The sequence below is a fragment of the Peromyscus maniculatus genome, chromosome 6 (assembly GCF_049852395.1).
Source record: "Peromyscus maniculatus bairdii isolate BWxNUB_F1_BW_parent chromosome 6, HU_Pman_BW_mat_3.1, whole genome shotgun sequence".
NCBI lineage: Eukaryota > Metazoa > Chordata > Mammalia > Rodentia > Cricetidae > Peromyscus > Peromyscus maniculatus.
In genome coordinates this window covers 86,051,218-86,069,006 of record NC_134857.1, presented here as the reverse complement: position 1 = coordinate 86,069,006, position 17,789 = coordinate 86,051,218, and the positions used below count along the sequence as shown (strand labels likewise).

Below are 17,789 nucleotides of genomic sequence, written 5' to 3'. Positions count from 1 at the left end.
TTGGAAGAGCATGACAAGCTCATTTTATATTCCTTGCGGTACCAAACGAGGCGTTCCATAACATGGAGCCAATACATCCCTCTAGCCTCATTTCCCGGAACTGCTGCCATCCCAGCCTCCGTTCACACCGAAGGACTTACCTTCTTTAAGCTATTAAAGTTCCTCATGCTTCCACGCCCCTACACAGACTGTTCTATTACCCAGAATAGCTTCCTGAGACTTGTCTGCCTGCTAAGCTCCCCTGCCACCCCCACTGCCTGAGGAGTTGGGGTTGGGGGAGAAGCTGCATCCCACAGGAGAAGTAGAGACTATCGGCCCCACCTCTCCCAGGGACGCCAGCTTCAGCTCCAGGTACCAACACCTCCACCTAAGTGCTGGACTCAGGGAATGAACACATGCAGCTTGCAGTTTTCCTGAGTTTGATGCATCCTCTAAAGCACTTTGACTTGGTGTAGGGATGAGAAGGACAGAGAAGAAAGTCATTGCTCTGTGAATCCCCAAGGCTGTTTCTCTCATTTTCTCAGAACTTCTCACTCCCACATGACAGCCACACTTTGAGCAACGAAGGACCTGAAAAAAAAAAAAAAGTCAGTTTTGCATATGATTTTTATACCAGCTTGTGCTACTTGCATATTTCATACTTGATCATTTTTTCCCCAGCTGGGCTGCCAGCTCTTTTAGGACAGGCAGAAGCAGGAGTCTGGGCTTTGCTGCTTAGGCAGATCTGGCACCCTGAGCAGGGTCTTTTCTCTTCTGAGGACTTACCCGAGAGCAATAGCTGCCTTCCATGGCACTCAAAGTCTCTGTGGGTAATAAAGCCTGGCCATCAGCTTACCTCTCATACCGTCTCAAAGCTCCCTCTGGTAGAGTTTGAACGAGAAATGTCCCCCGTTGAACACCCGGTCCCCAGCGTGTGTTGCAGTTTTGGGGACACGGAGGACATGAGGCCTGGATAAGGGGTGTAGGCCACCGAGAGCGGGCCTCGAGGATTATGGTTCAGCCCGCCGTCTGGTCCTACCGTCTGCTTTCTGGTTTGCCGAGCTGTGAACAAATAGTGCAGCAACAGCTCCCGAAGCCACAGACCGAAGTGTTCCAACTACCCCAGCTGCCCTGCCTTCCAGGCCATGATGGACGGACGGCACCCTCGGAATTTATAAACGAAATAAATCTCTCCCCACTGAAGTTGCTTCTGTCAGGTGTTTTCTCAAAACAATGAGAAAAGCAACTAATACTTTCCCTCTATTTTCATTCTAAGATATTCCAGAATGTGCTATGAGATCTGGAGAGGTGGCTCAGTGATAAAACAAACAAACAAACAAACCAAAAACAAAACAAAACAAAACAAAAAACTCTTGTAGTTGTGGCAGAGTGGTTAAGGCGATGGACTTGAAATCCATTGGGGGCTCCCCAGCAGGTTCGAATCCTGCTGACTGCATAGTTGTGTTTTAGCCAGGTGGTGGTGGCGCACGCCTTTAATCCCAGCACTCGGGAGGCAGAGGCAGGCAGATCTCTGTGAGTTTGAGGCCAGCCTGGTCTACAGAACGAGATCCAGGACAGGCACCAAAACTACACAGAGAAACCCTATCTCGAAAAACCAAAGCCAAAACCAACCAACCAAACAAACAAAAAAAGACTGCTCTTATTGAGGACCCAGATTCAATTCCCAGAACCCACATGGCAGCTCACAACTGTCTGTGACTCCAATTCCAGGGGATCGAACACCCTTTTCTGGCTTCCTTGGGCACCAGGAACACGAAGGATTTACAGACACTCATGCAGGCAAAACGTTCATTCACAAAAAAGTAAAAATTAAAAGAAATGTGCTGTGGTCTTCTGCATCTTAAGGCCTCTGATTTCTCCTTCTGTGATACAAGCAACAACTTCTATTCATTCTCTAGTTTTTTAAGATTTTGCCAACTCTGGGAAGCTGTGGAAGACTCTTAATTGCCGCATATGTAATCCCTTCCCCCTTCTGTATTAATATACATCTTTTGTAACCTGTAGTTAGACGGGCACACATTGTTTAGAAAAATAAATATACTTCCAATGGACCCAGCAAGATTGCTCAGTGGGTAAATGCATTTGCTGCCAAGCCTGATGATCTAAATTCAGTTTCCAGGACCCACATGATGGGGGAAAAGAACTGATTCCTACCTGGCCACTGAGGACTTCTCCCAGATCCTTGTCTGTGTGCCATCACTGTGCACAGGCCTATGCAGTCCATTCCTTCTGCTGGAAGTCATCCTTGCCCCAGACTCTGTTCAGTTCTGCCCAGTCACTTCCTTTCCGTAGCTGAGGAGGTAATTTCAGGGCTCCTGTAAATCTTAGGAAGATCCTTCAGGAAAGAGGGTCCTGGGCATGTTCCTCATGCTTAGGCCTGAGACCAGAGCCATGTGGACTTGGAATGATGTCATCTCGGTTTTCCACCTCCCTTTTTACAAAATAGTTTTAACTGAAATAGAATTATGTTCCCCCTTCCTTTTTTACCCTCTAGCCCCTCCTAAGTCCCTTTCCTCAAACTTCTCTACACCTCCCACTCTCAAATTGATACTCTTTTTATTATTGTTACACACACACACACACACACACACACACACACACACACACACACGTATATGTATGCACAAATATATAAACACAACTTGCTGAGTCTGCTTTTGTTGTTTGTGGGTATGGCTTCAGGGCTGACCACTTTGTATTGGATACCCAATAAAGGGAATCATCCCTGGAAGATGCTAATTCTCTCTCTCTCAGCAGTTCTTTTTCTAGGGATGGAACCCATGAGGTATCCCCAATTCTGTGTTAGCATGTCTATTGATACTATTATTGTCCTGATCTTGTTTATATAGCCATTTCTAGGGGAAACTGTTTCACAGAGGACTCCCAGACATACTGGGTTCTTGTAATCTTTTTGCTTCCTCTTCTGAGATTCTCCCTGAGACAGAGATGCAGGAGCTGTGCTGTAGAGGTTTCCACTGGTACTGGGCTGATCCATTGATCTCCACATTGTGTCCAGTTGTATTTTCCACCATGGGCTCCATTTGCTGCAAAGAGAAGCTTCTTCCTTCTTTCCTCCTCCTCCTCTTCCTCTTTTTTTTTTTTTTTTTTTTTTTTTTTGGTTTTTCGAGACAGGGTTTCTCTGTGTAGCTTTGCGCCTTTCCTGGAACTCACTTTGGAGACCAGGCTGGCCTCGAACTCACAGAGATCCTCCTGCCTCAGCCTCCCGAGTGCTGGGATTAAAGGCGTGCGCCACCACCGCCCGGCTCCTCTTTTGGTTTTTTGAGACAGGGGTTCTCTGTGTAGCTCTGGCTGTCCTCCAACTCACTCTGTAGACCAGGCTGGCCTTGAACTTAGAGATCCACCTGCCTCTGACTCCCGAGTACTGGGATTAAAGGCATGTGCTACCACTGTCTGGCTAAGATAAGCTTCTTTGATGAGGGGTGTTAGCTACACTTGCCTGAGTGTTTAAGACTAAGATTTAAAATGTAATTAGGAATTATGATGGTCTAGCAAAGTGGTAATAGTATATTCTCTTTTATGATCCATGAACTCATTAGTCCCAGGAAGTTAGGTTTCTATACCAGGTGTGACTTTGCTGCTGTTGACTGGACCTTCAGTCCAATTAGACAGCTGTTAGTTACCACCAAGATGTGAGTGCCACTATTGTGCCTCTATGGACATTTTGCCATAATACTATTGTGGTAAATAGGCATTGCAGCTGGTTAAGTGTCTTACCTTCTTTAACTGTAGAATGGAGATGGTAGCATCCATCTCGCATGGTTGTAATTTCCCTCCAAGAAGAGAGCTTAATAAATGTTAGCTATCTCCATGGCCACCATTACCACATTCATCTCACTCACCACTATCACAATTGTCCTCCATCATCATTAAGATCAACAGCACTGTCATCTCCATTCTATTTGCTTTGCTTCCCTGTTCATCCTCAGAACATCCCACCAGAAGAACTTCAAGGCTCGAGATTATAGGAGCTTATTTCCCTGTTTTTATTTTATGGATTACAATCCTGAAGCATGAGGCACAAGATAGAGTACCCGAAGACAAAATCAGTGATCTTGTTAAAGATATGATCAATGATTCTTTCCAGGTGTGTATTTACTCTGTAGCCCAGGCTGGTCTAGAACTCACTATGTACCCTAGGCTGGCCTCAAACTTGTGCTGATCCTCCGGCCTCAGCTTCTCAAGTTCTGGACTAGACACACCAGCTGCCTTGTCTAGCTGCTCTTATATAACTGGTTCACTATCAACTCAATTCATCTCATTTTGATGGTTTTAAAAACTACGTTCAAAATGTCTTTCCTTCTGAAAATGCCAAATAGTATCAAAATAGACAAAGTGAATACTTGAATCCTCTCTTCCCACTTCTTAAGGGTAAATGCCTTTATTAATATAGTATGCATTCTTATGGGTATTTTTCATTACACATTAAAAATCAGAGTACTGGATATACTGTACCAGTAGAATAAAAAAATTGAGTATGCATGTGCATGTGTGTGGGTGTATGCATATGGCAGCATGTATGTGGAGGTCAGAGGATAACTCGCAGGAGCCAGTTTTCTCCTTCCACCATGCGGGTCCCTGGATGGAACTCAAGTAGTCAGGCTTGGAAGCAAGCACCTTTGCCTGAGGAGCCATCTTCCATAATGGCAGAAGCTTTTTGAAGGCTAAGATTTTAAACGTATTGTGGTCAAGTTTAGCATCTTGGCGATTTTTAGGTGTACATTTCAAGTACTAAGTAGAGTTACATTGATATGAAGCAGGATCTCCCACACTTTTTTGTCTTGCAATCTCCAACTCTAAATCTGTTAAATATCAACTCTGCTTTGCTCATCTCCTTACTCTTGCTAACAACAACTGTATTTTCTACATCTATGACTCTGATTCACTTAGTGGGCTCACACAAATGGAAGCATACAGTAGTTGTCCTTCTCCAATTGGCTGACTTCACTTGGAATTAGGTCCTCAAGGGTCATCCATTTTGTAGTATTTATCAAAATTTTCCTCCGTTACAAGGCTGCTTACTATCCCACTGTAAATTGCATACTTTATTTATCCTTTCATCTACTTTAAAACAAGTTTTTGTTTCTAATGATGGTATGAACACGAGTGGGTAAATATATTGAAAAAAGAAAGGAACTGTAATGGTATTAGCTGCCCACTTGACAGGATCTAGAATTACCTGGAGATGGGCCTTTGAGCAGCCTGTGGGTGATGAGCCATTAAGTTAGTTGATGTAGGAAGACCAATCTTAATGTGGGCAGGATCATTCTCTAGGCAGAGGATTCTGGTGTGTATAAAGTGGAGAAAGCAGCTTCTCACTAGCGGGTCTTCATTGTTCTCTGTCCACTTCTTTCAAGATGTAATGTGACCAATTGCTTCAAGTTCAACTTCAATACTTCAAGTTCAATACTGCCTTGAGTTTCCTACCATCATGGACTGTACCATGAACCATGGTCCAGAAAAACAAAACAAAAGAAAACCTTTTCCCTTAAGTTGCTTTTCTCAAAGTACTTTGTCACAGCAACAGGAAAAGAAACTAAGAGAGGAAGGAAGAAGTGAGGAATGAGTCACTCTTTGATGGGAATGTGCTTAAATAGTGAAGTGTTTGTTTAGTATGCCAAAGTTGCTGCTTCAACCCTTAGGAAAAAGAAAAGCAGACAAAGGAAGTCATTTCAATGCCTCTGGGGTGCATGGTCTGGACAGAGAAGATTCTGAATGGGGAGGCCAATAGGGAAGGGTGCAATAGTTAGAATGACCAAAAGACCAAGAGTAAATATATATTGAAAAGGAGTAGAAGAGATATTTGGAGACATTATCAGCCAGTAAATTGTTAGAAAGAGGGTGTAGCAAAGCAAAAAAGAATTCTCAGATTTGTAATTTGTGGATTAGGTGGATGAAAGATGTGGGCAACTAGGAGAAAGCCTGTGATCTTTAGTGCCATATTAGTTCCTTATTAGTTGTGATTTTTAGTATCTTATAAGTTCCCCTTCCTTCATATGGATAGTGGGTGCTTGCTTAGTGTTTTGTAAATTAGTAAGCAAACAGCATCCATCTTCAGTTCCCTCTTTTAGTGAATTTCCTAGCCAGATATTTCAACACAAGTGGGATGTGGGGACATCAGTGCATGTATGGGAAACAAGACCAGAATTACACATAAGGACAAATGAGGTTTGTGATAGGTCTTGTCAACGTGCTATTTAGAATCGGCTATGAAACAAAACTCTGTGCAGGTCTGTGTGAGCATTTTGAGAGAGGAAAACAGTATTGTTTAATGTTTCTGATTTTGTTTTTCCTACGAAGGGGAAAAGGGAACAAGTCAGAATAGGTCCCCGTCTTCAGTAAATATTTTAGGTAGTTGTATCGTGAAGAGTGACCAGGTGCGGTGTGGCACACACCTGTCATCACTTGGCAAGTTGAGGCAGAATTTCCAATTTGAGGCCAGCCTGAGCTGCATAGGGAGACTCTGTCTTTAAAAAAAAAAAAAAAAAAAAAAGCCAACCAACTAAGCCAATCAAACCCAAAATCAAAGAACAGGAATAATCGGAAAGGCCAGGGAGCAGACAGGATGAGGGTGACTGAAGATTTCAAGGCAGACCTCTTAAGCAAGGCGACGTGTGAGCGGATCTAGGGGAAGGGGAAGTGATGAGCTAGCTGCCCACCCGAGATCGGAAGGAAGGGCGCACAAAAGATGCGTTGAACCCGAGACGTCTATTAGCCCAGAGTTTCAAGAGAGCGCTCAAGCGGAGCCTGGGACTTGGCAGTCCAGTCAGGCTTCCACTTCGAGATGCTAGGAGGCTCCAGTCACGCGCCCCGCACTGTGCTAAGGGGCCGGGGCACCGACGTGACAGGACGGTGCTAGCGCGGTAAACCCCGTCTGGCCGTGTTCCGGGGCGCTGTCTGCGGGCACCGAGGGACAGCGGGAAAGGGCGCGGAGAGCGAAGACTTGGGCTAGACCCGGGCAGCGGACCCCAGCGAGGCGGCCGAGACTGACGCGCGCGCTGCGTCACAAAGCGCGCCCGGAGCGCCGGATTCCGGAGCAGCCAGCGCCGCGCAGCCCGTCCGTCAGAGCCGCGGGAGGCGGGCGGCGCCCACCGCGGGCACGCGACGCCCTCTGCAGGCCGCAGGCGGCAACACTGGTAGCCTCATCTTCCTTCGCTCTTCCCGCCTCTTCCTCAGGCTACATTTTTTTTTTTTCCCCCCACCCACCTACAGCGTGTCAGCCTCCGACTTCCGTTCCTCCCCTCCACTTCCAGGCCAGGTGTGTTCGTGTCTCCTCGGGGAAACTGACAATAAAGTTTTTCCTCTTCTCGCTCCCAGGAGCCCCGCCTCAACTCTAAACATCGCGAGATCTGGAGGCGCGGCTACCATGGCGGCGGCTTTTGAAGCCCCGGCGGCCTTGACAACCGCGGAGTCCGCTATGGCGGCCGAGCGTGTGGCCGGGCCGGCGCCGGCTGCGGAGCCGGCTCCCAGCTCCCCGTGGAGCCTGCGGACGGCTCACGACATCGGCGGGCCGAGGACGCGTACGGGGGACGTGGTGCTGGCGGAGCCCGCGGATTTCGAGTCGCTGCTCCTGTCGCGGCCGGTGCTGGAGGGGCTGCGGGCGGCCGGTTTCGAGAGGCCGTCTCCCGTGCAGCTCAAGGCCATCCCGCTGGGGCGCTGCGGGCTCGGTGAGGGCCGGGGTCCCCCGGGGGACGGGGCGGCGCGGCCCGCGAGGGCTCCGGGTCGGCGCCGTTGCGGGGCTCGGCGAGGCTCTAGGCGCGCCATTGACTTTGTCGCATGGAGTCCAAGTTGGAGAAGATCAGCGGTTAGAGATTCGGGGCCCGGGGAAATGGCTCGGTGGTTGGTTGAGGGGCCAGGCACGCCTCGTGCGCGTTTGAGAGTCAACTAAAAAATGCAGGTGACAGCTAGGTGGTCTTAGGAGAGAACCTGGTCGTTCCCTGATCCCGTATCGGTGTCTAGTTGCTTCAGTGAATCTAGCTAACGATAGCTATATTTTTTTTTCTTCCTCAGATTTGATTGTTCAAGCTAAGTCTGGCACTGGGAAAACTTGTGTATTCTCCACCATTGCTCTGGACTCTCTTATTCTTGAAAACTGTAGTACTCAGGTGAGTTTAACTCAGAGGATCCAGAGGGGGTGTGTGTGTAGCACGTGGACACTAGCTAGACTTAGGAAAAACTTAACTCCTCACAGATGGTGAGTTTGAATGGAAGCCAAGCCATATGAAAATTACAGAAGTGAATATCAGTTTTTTAAATTTGGAATTTTCTGTAATTACATCTTGAATATGTGTCAATTAAAATCATTATGCAATAAAAAACTTGTAAAATCATTATGCAGTTAAAAACTTTCCGTACTAGATTGGGGTTAGACATAGAAGGTACAAGTTTTGGTTTATATAATATGCTATGGAAGCACTTCGTATGGTTGGGTTTTTTTGTTTGTTTTGTTTTTTCTAGAGGGTTTCTCTGTGTAGCCTTGGCTGTCCTGAAACTTGCTCTGGAACTCACAGAGATCCTCCTGCCTCTGCCTCCCAAGTGCTGGGATTAAAGGTGTGCCCTTGTTGTCTAGGAACCTTTTTGAGTTCTGTATCTACCAAATTCTGGGAGATACTGAAATACTTCTTAAGGACAGTGGCTGGTCTATTTGTAAATTAGGTTGTGTTTGAGAGTTTTGGCTTGTGATATTTGGCAGCATACCAAATCCTAAACCTAAGTAAAATTCATATTTTAGTTAAGGTTTTTGATATTATTGAAAGTGTGTGTGTATCAAAGTAACACTACATAATTTTTTTAAGTTGGGAAATTTAAGAAAAAAAGAGATCAAAGTACCAGAGAACCCCGTGTGTGGTGTGTACCCAGAGTTAAGGGATGGACTTTAAAAAAACATTTTTATTATTTCCTAGTCTTTTTTTTTTTTTTTTTTTCCCCAAACAGTATTTTGTTTGTTTGGTTTGGTTTTTTGAGACAGGATTTCTCTGTGTAGCTTTGCGCCTTTCCTGGAACTCAATCTGTAGCCCGGGCTGGCCGTTAAGTCACAGAAATCCACCTGGCTCTGCCTCCCAAGTGCTGGGATTAAAGGTGTGTGCCACCACTGCCCGGCTCAAGCAGTATTTTCTTACAGTGACAGCATGTATGTTCTCCAGTTGTTATATTGCAGTTTTTACTATGTGTGGCTCTCATGGCCTTTGGGACCTAACCCTGGGAGTTAGCTCTGAGATAGATTCCTCTTAAAATTTATCTCATACATGGGCCTTTTTGCTGTTCCTCATGTGTATCTTAAGGCCTTTGAATTTACTTTTTCTTTTCATCTGGTATGTCTCACAACTAGCTCTTCTCAAATGTTACTTCCTTATGGAGCTCTTAAAATTCTTTTGTTTGTTTGTTGGAGGAAGGCACACTCTCCATCCATAGTTTTAGATGGACCGAAACTTGCAACATAGACTAGTTTTCAATTTGAGGCAGTCCTCCATTATCTCTTTCAGCATGGTGGAATCACAGGTGTATGCCAACACACCTCACTTCAGACAGGCTTTCTGATCACCCCGTTTAAAATGACTTCCCTTGTCAGGTCTTTCTTTTTTCCCTATTTGATTTTTTTAATCATACTTTTTATTACTTGCTATTACATGTATATATTTTTTTGTTTATATTATAACCAGAGTGCCAAGAGAAATTCTTTACAACTTGTATGTTTTCTCCCATATAGTAGGTTCTTAATAATTAACTGAGTAAGCCGGGCAGTGGTGGTGCACGCCTTTAATCCCAGCACTCAGGAGGCAGAGGCAGGTGGGTCTCTGTGACTGTGAGTTCAAGGCCAGCCTGGTCTACAGAGTGAGTTCCAGGACAGCCAGGACTGATTTCACAGAGAAACCCTGTCTCGAAAAATCAAAAAAAAAAAAAAAAAAAAAAAAAAAAGGAAAGAAAAAAATAAATTAACTTAGTAAATGCATGGAATTTATTTTCTCTTGTCTTAAAATGAAAAGTAGTGCAGCATGCAATGAATGCATCACTCATGTATTCCTCTGACTTGTTAAAGTAATATTTTACAATTTATTTTAGATTTTGATATTGGCTCCCACAAGAGAAATTGCTGTTCAGATACATTCTGTAATTACTTCCATTGGAATAAAAATGGAAGGGTTAGAATGTCATGTCTTTATTGGAGGGACTCCATTATCTCAAGACAAAACCAGACTTAAAAAGTGTCATATTGCTGTTGGATCTCCTGGTAAGTTATTAATACCTGTTGGTAGCTGAAGTTCTTGAGGAATTGAACACTGGATGGGAGTCTTTGATGATGGGGATAACGACTTTGACTAGAAGGGAAGAACATTAGACCAGTGAGACATGTGGCTGGATTATCAACAGAATCTGTTTATCTCCATTCTAAAGCATGTTTGAAAATACATATGGGCTAGGCTTCTGAGATGTGATATGACTTGGAGGAAACTTGTCTAAGCCATGGATTGAGATTTTTGTTGTTCTCGATGGTAATTTGCTCGTCAGTCACTCAGACTCTAGAATTCAGTGTTTTAGCATTTATGTCTTTTGATAGCAGTGATGTTTGTTTTCCATATTTATCAGGGATGAAAAGTGTGTAGGGTGGGGGATTCAGGCAAGATGAGAATTTAAGATTAGTAAGATTGCGAGTTAGTGTGTGAATGTGCACTGTGAGGAAATTCAGCAGTATAAAATTCACCTGTGGATAAATACAGTAAAGCATTCCTGAGGTTTGTTTGTACAGATTTGATATGTCATAAGTATTTCAGGCTTTGCTGTTTTTCTGGCATATAGGAAGAATTAAACAGCTCATAGAACTTGACTACCTGAATCCGGGCAGTATCCGTCTCTTTATTCTTGATGAAGCAGACAAGCTCTTAGAAGAAGGCAGCTTCCAGGAGCAAATAAAGTAAGAAAACTAACTTGACTAGAAAAATGTGTGTCTAAGTGTCCGTCTGTACTTTTTCCAGGTAGTGTTTGCTGTCTGCATAGTTTTCATGGTCTATGTTTTCTTGTATTTACAGTTGGATTTATTCTTCTTTACCTGCCAGTAAACAGATGTTGGCAGTATCTGCTACTTATCCTGAATTTTTGGCTAATGCTTTGACAAGGTATATGAGAGATCCCACATTTGTAAGATTGAATCCCAGTGATCCAAGCCTCATAGGTATGTATAGATTTTACAGTATTAGTGTATGACATTGTGGAGCTTCCCTTGTCTAATTGGCTATGACCACATCATAGTTGCCATTGGAATTCATCAGATGTGTTTTAACTGGGGACTTTTGACTTCTTTGTAGGTTTGAAGCAGTACTACCAAGTTGTCAATTCTTACCCTTTGGCTCATAAGATTTTTGAGGAAAAGACTCAGCACTTACAGGAACTTTTCAGTAGAATCCCATTTAATCAAGCCTTGGTGTTTTCTAATTTGCACAGCAGGTAATATAACTTAATCCAGGGAACTTAAAAAAAAAAACAGAAAAAAAGGCCTGGAGGTGGTGGCGCACGCCTTTAATCCCAGCACTTGGGAGGCAGAGCCAGGCGGATCTCTGTGAGTTTGAGGCCAGCCTGGGCTACAGAGTGAGTTCCAGGAAAGGCTCAAAGCTACACAGAGAAACCCTGTCTCGAAAAACAAAAAGCAAAACAAAACAAAAAAACCATAAAAAAAACCAAACAAAATAAAACAAAACAAAACAAAAGAATAGGCATGAGGCAGTAGTTGAAAGTTGTAAATCTCTTTTTTTTCTTGTAGAGCTCAACATTTGGCTGATATCCTTTCTTCTAAAGGTTTTCCTACTGAATGCATTTCAGGCAAGTCCAACTCTTTGTTTTTGTTTAATGTATTGCCTTGAAGCTTTCCACATCAAGAGAAAAACATCACTTTTTGAATTGTTTCATGAGTGTGAGGTTGCACTAATAATAAAGGAAATTCAGGCTTATTTTTCATTGGAATTTGATATCAGTCTCCTGGATTTTTTTTTTTTTTAATTTTTTTTAAGGAGTAACTTGGTCTACAGTAACAACTTAGAAAATCAGTAATCAGAGATACTTAAATACTCTTAAATACTTTAATTAAAGTCTCTGAGTTATATTTGCAAAGGACTTAATTCTATAAAAGAAAATTTATCTTCATGGTCTTAAGACATTTTGTTTCTTCATATAATCAAGTCATTATTAAAATGCAAAATTTAAGCAGGGTTATGTTATTCCATGTGCTCTCCAGGCTGGAGCAGGAAGGTCATGAGCTTGAGGCCATATTTGACTATATTAAGATTAAGGCCAGTGTGAGTGGAATAGCAAGACCCTGTCATAGAAAACATGCTAAGACTAGCTGAGTTATCTCCTCTGCTCCCTACCATCAGACTTGGTCTTTTGTGTGTTAGGTAAGTACTCTTCTCTAAAGCTATACCTCCAGCTGGTGAATTGACTTTAATGGTCTATGGAAGGCAAAAGTGACTCACTTTATCCACAGAGTTTATTAATTGCTGGATTAATAGAAAAAATTTAAAGGAATTTTTGGTTAATGAGATCCTTTCAGTTTTATATGTTGTAGTGTGATTCTTAACTTGTTTGCTGGAACATATTCAGTATGAGATACTAGGGAGACTAATTTCCTAATGGGCTGTTAGCTTAGCCCTGGATCACATTTTAAAACCAGCTTTGTGGGCTATAGAGAGGACTCGGTGTTAAAAGTACTTCCTGTGCAATCATGTGCACAGGAGTTTGGACTCCAGCACCCACCCACATAACAAGCCAGGTGGTTTTGCTCCTGGGGATCTGATGACCTCTCCTGGCCTCTGAATGCATAGGCCCATGCAGCTATTTACAGTCAGATACATAGACACAGGCATATACAGAGTATTAAAATAAGATTTGTAAATAGTTGGTAAGAACTTTTTCCCCTAAGAAGTATTTGTTAAACTTCGTAATGTCACCATTTAAAATTGATTTTTGAATTTCAAATTGATTACCTAAACTGTACTTTGAAAAATACTAACTTGAGATTTTAGCACTCAGATTTGCATAGGATAGAATTAACTGGTTGGTGTATTTATTTAAAACAGTAAGACTGGGAATTATGATTCTTATTGTGGATTTGATAAATATATCTTAAGTTTTTGTTGCTGTTTTTGAGAGGGAATCTTATGGAGTCTAGGCTGGCCTTGAACTCTTTCTCTTTCTGCCTCAGTCTTGAGTGCTAGGATGACAGACAGCAGGTGTGTGCCACCATACCCGGCTTGCGTAGGAGTTGTAAAATGCCTTTGTTTGGGTCTCTCTAGGAAACATGAACCAGAATCAGCGCCTTGACGCTATGGCTAAACTGAAGCAGTTTCATTGCAGAGTCCTCATTTCTACAGACTTGGTAAAGCTCCTGGGAGGTCAGAGGGACTGTCGGTCTTGGTGTGTGTTGTCACTAGATTGCCGTCCTAGTTCATGTATCTAGCAGGTGCCAGACGTAAAAATTAGCTTTCCAGTGTGTGTGTGGGGTGCTTTCTTAAAGTGCCTTTAATGTTTAAGATTTGTTTTTGAAATAGTTTAGTCCTAGTTAGTCATTAGAAATAGAATTTTTCCCTCCAAATCCTAAATATTTGCCTGTTTTAAATCTGACTTTGGGTTATATGAGAAGAGCGTACATTGGTAGCCATGCTGTAATTAATACAAACAATTGTCTTCAAGACCTCCCGTGGGATTGATGCTGAGAAGGTGAATCTGGTAGTGAATCTGGATGTGCCGTTAGACTGGGAGACATACATGCATCGGATTGGCAGAGCTGGCCGCTTTGGTAAGGAAAAGGAAGTTTAGTGTTTTAACGAGATGACTGTTGTTTCTGTGGAAATGTGTTACTATGTCACTCCATTCTCTCAGGAACGTTGGGACTGACAGTGACCTACTGCTGTAGGGGGGAAGAAGAAAATATGATGATGAAAATTGCCCAGAAATGTAATATCAACCTTCTCCCTTTACCAGGTGTGTGTTTCTGTTTCCTTTTGACATTCTTCTGGTTTTATTTATTTATTTATTTATTGTTTGTTTGTTTATTTTGAGACAGGGTCTCTTTGTAGTTCTTTCTGTCCTGATACTCACTATGTAGACCAGATTGGCCTCTAACTTACAGAGGTGCCTCTCAAGTGCTGGGATCAGATTCATGCGCCACCATGCCTAGCTTCCTTTTAAATCAAAAGTTTTGACATTCTTACAGTTGTAGTGATGGTAGGCATATTAAAAATAATAGCACATAGTGTCTATTATGTCTACTCTATATATGTTAATTCATTTAATTCTCACCACAGGCTTGTGAGGTACATGCTGTTGCTAATCGGTGTCTTGTAGATTAGGACATTTAAGCATAGGTTAATATGTAGGCTAAGTAAAAGTGTTAACAGCTGATAAGTAGAGAAGATAAGTAACTATTTGACACATGAAATGTATTCTACTGAATTAGAGCCAAAGCTATAGGCTTTGCAGTTTTATTCTTGAGACAGTGTCTTACTCTGTAGCCCTGACTGGCCTGATTTGTGATATGTAGACCAGGCAGGCCGCTAACTCACAGAGATCACCTGCCTCTACCCCCAGGGTGTTAGGATTAAAGGTGTGCACTACCATGCCTGGGCTGAGAATTTTAATTCGTATTCTTTCTTTTCTATATAGATCCCATTCCTCCCGGCCTGATGGAAGAATGCTTGGATTGGGATGTGGAAGTTAAAGCTGCGATGCATACATGCATCTTACCAAGCACACCTACCCAGTCCACCAAAAAGCAAGTTCACAAACTGGAGAGAGCCTTCCAAACTCAAAGAATTCCTGGTAACCAAATACCTTCCCCTAGAAATACTTCTGTATCTACAGTGTCAGCCAAATCAAAACACAGCAGCAAACAAAAGCTTCCTGTGAAAAGCCACTCAGAGTGTGGAAACATAGAAAAGACTGTTCCACCCGAAGAGTTGGGCTGTACCACACAACTGGAAGAGCAAGTGAAGAGTTCTGTTCAGACCACTGTTGAGGACTCCTCCAGTAGCAGCCAGCAGCAGGCCAAAGAAGCTTCACCTGGCTCACTCCCTAAGATTCCTTGCCTGTCTTCCTTCAAAGTCCATCAGCCGTGCACTTTGACTTTTGCAGAACTGGTAGAGGATTATGAGCACTATATTAAAGAGGGGTTAGAAAAACCCGTGGAAATTATCCGCCACTACACGGGGCCTGGGGCTCAGACTGTGAATCCTCAGAATGGTTTTGTGAGAAATAGACTTCCTGAAGATAGAGTACAGATATTGGCGAGTAGTAGCCAGTCTGGGGACTCAGAGAGTGAGAGTGATTCTTGCAGCTCAAGGACTTCTTCTCAGAGCAAAGGCAATAAGTCTTACTTGGAAGGCTCTTCTGACACTCAGTTGAAAGACTCTGAATGTACACCTGTGGGTGGACCTCTCTCTTTGGAGCAAGTTCTAAATGGAAATGATACTCCAACTCAAGCAGAGTATCAAGAATCTCCTGAAACCCAGGTGAAGGCCAGGCATAAAGAAGGAGCTAACCAAAGATCTAAGCAGAGTCGGAGAAACCTGCCACGGCGCTCCTCTTACCGAGTCCAGACAGAACCCCAGGAAGAGGCTTGGTATGACTGTCACAGGGAGACAAATGTGAGTTTTTCTGATACCTACCAGGATTATGAGGAATACTGGAGAGCATATTACAGGGCATGGCAGGAATATTATGCTGCTGCTTCCCACTCATACTATTGGAATGCTCAGAGACATCCAAGTTGGATGGCTGCCTACCATATGAATACAGTTTATCTACAAGAAATGATGCGTAGTAACCAGTGATGTTAGGATGTGCCTGAAACCATTGACTTTCAACACATAATTGGATATGCATTCTTCACCTAGAGCAAGTGGGGTATGGTGGCATTTTGGAGGAACTTGAGAGGACTCTGAGGCTTTCTACTGGGACACAACTATTTTTCAGATTCTTTTGACTTGGTCCAGGAATATTCTTTTTTTTTTCAGTTTCATCAGACTTGCAAGAGAATTTTTAGAACTTGGATCTAAAGACCCCCAAGGTGCCACTTCATGTAGACTGTTCCCAAAAGAAGCCTTTTAAAAGGTGACATATGGCACTCCTTACTTAAAAAAAAAATAAAAAGTTAAAATTTGAATGTAATGTTATTCTGTGGACTTCCTTACAAAAGGATTGCACTACATTTCTGTATTGAATTCTCATGGGAATTTGATCATGGTGGATCTTTGAGTATTAGGCAGGAAGGAATCTAAATGTTCTCTGCTTCCAGTGGTAGTTTCGTTAGTTGTGAAAACAGATTTAGGTGAGTGTTCTGGATGCTTTCTGTTCATCTTCCTGAAGAAGCTGTGGAGGCTGCCCACGTTTCACTGTGTTAAGTAGGTCAGTGTCATCTTGTGGCTGCCTTCTGCTGCTCACAGAAAGGGGAGCTTCTTGTTGCTTCTTGTCTTCTAAATGAGTCTCTTAGAAGCCATAGATAGGTCGACCCAAGAACATTTCTCATTCCGTAAGTGGGATTGTGAACAAAATTTCAGAGGGCTCCTGGTCCTCTGAAGTCCATCTATGCAACCCAGGTTGAGACTTGATGTGAGATGCATAGATGTGGACTTGCTAGTTCTGTTGGTAGGCTAATGAAAAGTTCTAGCTCTTAGTGTTGAGTGTTTGCTAGAAGATGAGTTCATTCTGTTCTGGCTCTTCTAATAGTATGTCATAATATCGTTAATTTGTGCTAAAGAGTTTTTTTTTTTTCTTGAATGCTAGGATCTCTAAGAGGAGCTATCATTTTTCAGAACTGGTAGTGCCTCTACAAATTATGATTTAGAAAAGTTATAATTAGAGGCTAAATGTTCTTTTATCATTAAACTTTTTGGTCTGATCTTGCTGTGAAATAGATTTTAGGTGAGAGAATCCCTTATGTATTGGGAAATTATTCACTTTAAGAAAGGAAAGTTCTTCGCTATGTACATAGTTAGCAGTATAGACCCTTTACACTAGTGTCAGCAAACACCCACAGCCATTTTCATTTAATGTGGAACATCCCTGGGATATAGTCTTACAGTGTTCAGTGCTGTGGGATGGTCTGTATGTCAAATGTGTTGCTCTGATTGACCAATAAATAAAACACTGATTGGCCAGTGGCCAGGCAGGAAGTATAGGTGGGACTAACAGGAGAATGGAGAGAACAGGAAGGCAGAGGGAGACACTGCCAGCCACCGCCATGACAAGCAGCATGTGAAGATGCCAGTAATCCATGAACCACATGGCAAGGTATAGATTTATAGAAATGGATTAATTTAAGATGTAAGAACTAGATAGCTAGAAGCCTGAGCCATTAGGCCAAACAGTTTAAATAATATAAGTGTCTGTGTGTTTATTTTATAAGTGGGCTGTTGGACTGCCGGGACTTGGTGGGACCCAGAGAGAAAACTCTACAGTTACAGTTCAGCTTGAATTTCTGTGATTTGGCATAGTCAGTTGCATACAGAAAAATCAATACTATACTTGTGAAGTTAGATGAAATAATTTGGCAAGCCTAGATTAAGTCCAATATATTACTAAGATAATAGAGATTTTAATTATACACTTAAATAAGATGCTGTCATTACTATGTAATTGAACTTACCTCTTTCTATCCTTCCCCCTACAACAGAGCCAACTTCATAGTTTGTCATTGCTAGGGGATTTTAATTAGGATACACTACTGCATCCTAATTAGGGAGGAGGCCACCATTAGTCTTGAAATTAATTGGATTCTCTCTAGGTTT

At 42.8% G+C, this 17,789-nt stretch overlaps 1 protein-coding gene, 1 long non-coding RNA gene and 1 other non-coding gene across 3 annotated transcripts; 2 read left to right on the top strand and 1 right to left on the bottom strand.

Moving 5' to 3' along the window:
* Nucleotides 1-6,346, bottom strand: LOC121830285 (uncharacterized). The gene is made up of 4 exons (XR_006073431.2): nt 5,198-6,346; nt 2,155-2,292; nt 836-1,041; nt 1-570 (listed from the first exon to the last, which is right to left on the bottom strand). It is a non-coding gene; the product is annotated as an uncharacterized LOC121830285 (long non-coding RNA).
* Trnas-uga (transfer RNA serine (anticodon UGA)) lies at nt 1,355-1,435 on the top strand. Its single transcript has one exon. It is a non-coding gene; the product is annotated as a tRNA-Ser (tRNA).
* Nucleotides 6,347-6,736: 390 nt separating the features above from the next.
* Nucleotides 6,737-16,165, top strand: Ddx20 (DEAD-box helicase 20). The gene is made up of 12 exons (XM_042279654.2): nt 6,737-7,154; nt 7,336-7,685; nt 8,029-8,123; nt 10,078-10,246; nt 10,813-10,927; nt 11,043-11,185; nt 11,319-11,457; nt 11,771-11,829; nt 13,299-13,381; nt 13,696-13,801; nt 13,885-13,986; nt 14,668-16,165. Exons 2-12 carry the CDS (start codon nt 7,385-7,387, stop codon nt 15,831-15,833), a joined length of 2,478 nt encoding a protein of 825 aa, XP_042135588.1. The 5' UTR covers nt 6,737-7,154; nt 7,336-7,384; the 3' UTR covers nt 15,834-16,165.
* The last annotated feature ends 1,624 nt before the right edge of the window (nt 16,166-17,789 follow it).